Below are 2,500 nucleotides of genomic sequence, written 5' to 3'. Positions count from 1 at the left end.
AAATCATTCAAAATTAATATCTCACACAATGAAACTGCTTCTTGTGTGGTGTAATCGAAAAGAAATACATACAATGTTGATTAGTTCATTTGTATTTTGCTATTATATTCATCATGATATCATAGGTAGTGATGCAGCGTGGGTAGGTGTTGAATGTGTGGTATGTGCAAGAGCAGACGGAATTAGAAAAAAAAATCACCACAAATCAGACCACAGACGTATATAGAAGGAGCTCTGTTTTTTATTTAAAGTAAAAGTATCAGATGAACAACTGGTAACATTCTAACACTCCTGCAGTCCAGAGGTGGAGCGATGGGAAGAGGTAGGCAGAGAATATTATGTAAAATAGGAACTGGCCAATTTGACGAGCTATGATGAAACAAACTGACAATATTTAGGCCAGACTATAGTTGTAAACCATTGCCCTGAGGTAATGTTGTCGTTGTTGTTGTTATTGATGTTGTGGCTTCAGGCTCATCTGAATTTGAACCCAGTAGACTGCAGGCTCAAGTTACTCTTCTGCAGCCCACCATCCTCCTTTCGGGGGATGGGGAAGGGGAAAAGGGACGTTGGTATAACCGTGGTAAAGGAGCCACCCGGTGAAATAGGTTCCACCAAGAGAAGGCGCCCCTCTCCAACACCAGATGGAGAGGTGAAATTGGTAACTGTATGGATCTGGGATGGAAGGGGCTGGGAGGAGTTAAGTCAGAGGGATAAGCTGTAAGAGGTCATTGTCGTGCGTGAAGTAGAATGACTGTACTGCAGGTGCTGGTGTTGAAGAGGCTACAGGAGCACCACTCAGGCGCCTATACCTGTGAAGCTGCCAACGCCGCTGCTGCCGTCAACAAAACAGCCAACATCAGGGTCAAGGTGAGCACACACACACACACACACACACACACACACATTCTACACCGCTCGCTGGCGCAGTGGTAACGCTCTCGCTTGCCACCTGGTGGACGGGAGTTCGCGCCTCGCTCAGGTTGCGAAAAGTTTCACTGACGAAGTGGGTGGTTACTGTCCCCCTTGAGCAAGGGGACGGGTGTGTGCGTGTGTGAAGGTCACAGCCTTGCCCTTAGATCGGACTATATTAGCTCTCAGCTCCCTTCCGGGAGGGTAAAAGCTGACGATCACGACCATTAAGTGATCCTGACCGACCCGGTGACTTACACGCACACACACCAGCTATAAGGCACTGGATCCCACGTATTGTCTCAGGCCGTGTCACTGTATTCACTGGTTTGTCTGAGTAATAGTTAACCACTGCAGATCTTCACCCCAGACAGTCATAAAGTGATTGACAGTATGGATTTCATTTGTCAGCGTCTTAGATATTGTAGGTTATGGTATGTGGAATGGTGGACCTCGATTTATTTTTATGCAATTCTGTATCACCACCAGACGATCAGAACTGTGTGTGTGTCAGCCGTTTTAGTGAAGTGTCATTAAAAGAAACCGTTCTTTACGTATGTTTGGAAACTTTACTTAGTAATAGTATGGTCATTTGATTTAGCGTTGGTTCACGTTAAATGTACTGAAGTTGTCAGAAATTCACTTAACTTGGGTCTGAGTGAAAACGTTAGTTTCAGTGTAGCCAATGGAATAAATTTACCTTGGTCCAAAGCATTGCAGAGACGACGTATTAAGCAGCTAACTGACTCTGAAACAGTGGTGGACAAGCCGTGTTTTGCATCAGTGTACAGTGACGTTCAGGGACTAAATTTTGCTTCCTTTCCTACTGTGTCTGCTTCACAGTTATGCCCATCAGTTTCCTCTCTGACACACCATAGTAAAAAGAATCAGCTATAGGTAGAGAAACTTATCAACCTTCTTTTAGCTTAGGATAACTGCCACCAGAGGAGAGCTAGAGGCAGAGGAGGTAAAATACTAGGCTGATAATTGTCTCTGACCATATACAAGACGTCTGGTTCTTGAATTCTACCCTCAGGCGATGATTCTTGTCCTGGTATTGAGTAAGAATTGATATACCAACTTGTGTTCTATTTTCAACCCTTATGGAGCTACAGGTACTGATGACCATATGGGCCAAAATGGTCATCGTCATAATTCACACATAAGGCCAGTAATAACTATCTGTGTAACCGTTGAAAATTGGACCAAAGTTGATACAGCATTTTTATACTCAATTATCAGCCCTAGAATCGCCTCGTGAAGTTAGTAAGTCCATTCCCGGGACACCCTGAATACAAAAAGGAGACATTAGATATTCACCGAAAGCAACACGCAACAGTATTTTATCTCTAGCAACTGAACTGGGATTGAAGCTGATGCCTTGTAGATTTGCTTCACGACTCCATGCCTAGATGCAGGAGTTATGTAAATGAACACTACACTTGTTTCAACTCAACTTGGCCCAGATTTTCGTCTGTCAGAAGCTTATGTCACGTATGTCAGTGGTAGAAAAAGATAATGCTATGGTCCTACATCCTTTCCCTAAAACTCTTCGTGACTAGTGCTATGTACCTGTGCTGATCCCTTC

At 43.9% G+C, this 2,500-nt stretch overlaps 1 protein-coding gene across 1 annotated transcript in view; it reads left to right on the top strand.

Annotated features, from left to right (window-relative positions):
• Nucleotides 1-2,500, top strand: part of LOC145413012 (cell adhesion molecule Dscam2-like) — a 27,507-nt gene that overhangs the window by 9,271 nt on the left and 15,736 nt on the right. The window contains exon 8 of the mRNA XM_080282834.1: nucleotides 766-870. Coding sequence (XP_080138960.1) covers nucleotides 766-870 — 105 coding nt within the window. The remainder of the gene's footprint in view (nucleotides 1-765; nucleotides 871-2,500) is intronic.

This window comes from Coenobita brevimanus, chromosome 12 (genome assembly GCF_032717465.1).
Source record: "Coenobita brevimanus isolate Jiangsu-jjx chromosome 12, ASM3271746v2, whole genome shotgun sequence".
NCBI lineage: Eukaryota > Metazoa > Arthropoda > Malacostraca > Decapoda > Coenobitidae > Coenobita > Coenobita brevimanus.
The sequence above is the reverse complement of the archived record's forward strand: the minus strand, read 5'-3'. Positions and strand labels throughout refer to the sequence as shown.